Raw genomic sequence first — 2500 nt, forward strand, 5'->3', positions numbered from 1 at the left:
TGCAGGTGCCGTGGCAACCATCGAGTGCGACCAGGGCTTCAAGTTGTATACCGGCAACGCTGAGAGAACGTGCCTTGTGTATGGCATGTGGTCCGGCCCAGAACCGGACTGTCGACGTAAGTATTCAAAGAAAAGAAAGAAAGAAGAATGGTCTCCGATTACTTCTTTCCTAGGCCTGGCACAATGATTCGTGAGAGATAGGGAGAGGGAGAGGGAGAGAGAAAGAGGGAGAGAGAGAGGGAGAGAGAGAGGGAGAGAGAGAGGGAGAGAGAGAGAGAGAGAGAGAGAGAGAGGAGAGAGAGGAGAGAGAGAGAGAGAGAGAGAGGGAGAGAGAGAGAGAGAGAGAGAGAGAGGGGAGGAAAAGAAAGAGAGAGAGAGAAAGAGAGAGAAAGAGAGAGAGAGAAGAGAGAGAAGAAGAGAGAGAGAGAGAGAGAGAGAAGAGAGAGAGAGAGAGAGAGAGAGAGAGAGAGAGAGAGAGAGAGAGAGAGAGAGAGAGAGAGAGAGAGAGAGAGAGAGAGAAAGCATAAATAACACAGCTGTCTCGTCCGCGCAGGCGTTACGTGTGGCTTCCCCGGGTACCTGCTGAACGGACACATCAAGGGCACCGCATATAGCTTCGGGGACGTCGTCAGCTACACGTGCAACCCCGGCTTCGTGCTCCGCGGGGTGGCCAACAGGACCTGCCAGGACGACGGAATTTGGACGGGAGAGCACCCCGAGTGCGAAGGTCGGCTGAGGGATCATTCCTACTCTTGACTTCCCGTTGAGAGTCTAAGTCTAAGGATGAGTAGATTGATGAATAGACTGATGAATATAGGTTGAGAGAGATAGAGGTAAAATTAGTCTTACGGAAGAGAGAGAGAGAGAGAGAGAGAGAGAGAGAGAGAGAGAGAGAGAGAGAGAGAGAGAGAGAGAGAGAGAGAGAGAGAGAGAGAGAGAGAGAGAGAGAGAGAGAGAGAGAGCTGCAGACGGCTACAACTAGAGACGCAAAGCAAGTGATACCAAGGAGTGTCGCCATTACTGACTGTTCCCTCCCCGCAGTAATCAAGTGCCCGAACCTCCACGCGGGTCCCAATGGCCAGGTGACCAGTCATCTCGGGAACTACATGCCCACCAACCAAATATCCTTCGCCTGCGAGGAAGGATACCTGATGGACGGTCCTGCGGTGCTCACTTGCGGCGGCGACGGCGAGTGGGATGGGAGTCCTCCTGCCTGCCAGTCGGAGGCTTGCGGGGAGATGCCCAGGTAATCATCTCTTGAACTTGATCCCTGCAACGAGTAAAACACAAACGGTGAAAAAATAAGGAATAGAAAGAAGCACAAATGGATAAATGTAATGATAGAAGGAAACTTCCCAGGAGAGAATATATATATATTTTTTTTCTCTCTCTTCAGCATCGTGAATGGGTACGCAGAGGGCGGCCCCGTCGTGCGGCCAGGGGAGCAGGTGGAGGTCAAGTGTAACGCAGGCTACAAGTTGCACGGCGATCCCATGGTCACTTGCAAGGATGACTTCACGTGGTCGCGGCCACTCCCCAAGTGCAACGTCCCCAAGTGCGAGAAACCTCCGGCTGTCGTCAACGGCAGAGTCAAGGTGCGGCGGTTTGCTTCGAGTCGGAAATTCCACCGCTCGATTTGAAGACGAATACACACACAGGGAGACACACACACACACACACACACACACACACACACACACACACACACACACACACACACACACACACACACACACATAAATATATATATATATATATATATATATATATATATATATATATATATATATATATATATATATATATATATATATATATATATATATAGAGAGAGAGAGAGAGAGAGAGAGAGAGAGAGAGAGAGAGAGAGAGAGAGAGAGAGAGAGAGAGAGAGATAGATAGATAGATAGATAGATAGATAGATAGATAGAAAGAAAGAAAGAGAGAGAGAGAGAGAGATGTACATTTCTACATTAGATGTTAGATATTTATCTATGACTCGCCTTCACCAGGTGCGAGCTTCAACCACCTCCAGGGAGGCCGTCTACATGTGCGATCCTGGCTTCGTCGTGGTAGGGGCAAAGACCCTTTCCTGCGGCGCAGATGGCGAGTGGAGCGGGCCTTGGTCCACGTGTGAAGCACTACCTTGCCCCAGCCCTACTGTGCCTGCCCACGCCGTCTTGCCCGAGAGGGATGTGTGGCGAGTAGGAGACCTCCTGGCGTATGAGTGCGAGTTGGGGTATATTCTGCAGGGGAGCAGCTTCACCGAGTGTATCGACAACGGCGGCAAAGGCGAGTGGAATGGTGCGGTTCCCAAGTGTGTGATTGCTACGTGTCCGCCGCCCACCAAGCCCGAGAATGGGATCGTCTCAGTCGTGCACAGGCCTCAGAACCCTTCAGCTGAACACAATACATTAGTCCTCCCAACGGTGTCCGGGGAGTTTGAATTTCGTAGAAAACGCAGTCTAGATTTTCCTAATTTTCCAAGCATTGGCCAGTC

At 50.7% G+C, this 2500-nt stretch overlaps 1 protein-coding gene across 2 annotated transcripts in view; it reads left to right on the forward strand.

The window, feature by feature from the left end:
* The window catches only part of LOC119577775 (sushi, von Willebrand factor type A, EGF and pentraxin domain-containing protein 1-like), a 60967-nt gene that overhangs the window by 42947 nt on the left and 15520 nt on the right, over positions 1-2500 (forward strand). For both annotated transcript variants that reach the window (XM_037925341.1, XM_037925340.1), the window contains exons 31-35: positions 1-116; positions 554-727; positions 1042-1246; positions 1397-1595; positions 2013-2500. The exon at positions 1-116 is cut by the window's left edge and continues 80 nt beyond it; the exon at positions 2013-2500 is cut by the window's right edge and continues 2922 nt beyond it. In XM_037925341.1, coding sequence (XP_037781269.1) covers positions 1-116; positions 554-727; positions 1042-1246; positions 1397-1595; positions 2013-2500 — 1182 coding nt within the window. The remainder of the gene's footprint in view (positions 117-553; positions 728-1041; positions 1247-1396; positions 1596-2012) is intronic.

The sequence above is a fragment of the Penaeus monodon genome, chromosome 10 (assembly GCF_015228065.2).
Source record: "Penaeus monodon isolate SGIC_2016 chromosome 10, NSTDA_Pmon_1, whole genome shotgun sequence".
Taxonomy (NCBI): domain Eukaryota; kingdom Metazoa; phylum Arthropoda; class Malacostraca; order Decapoda; family Penaeidae; genus Penaeus; species Penaeus monodon.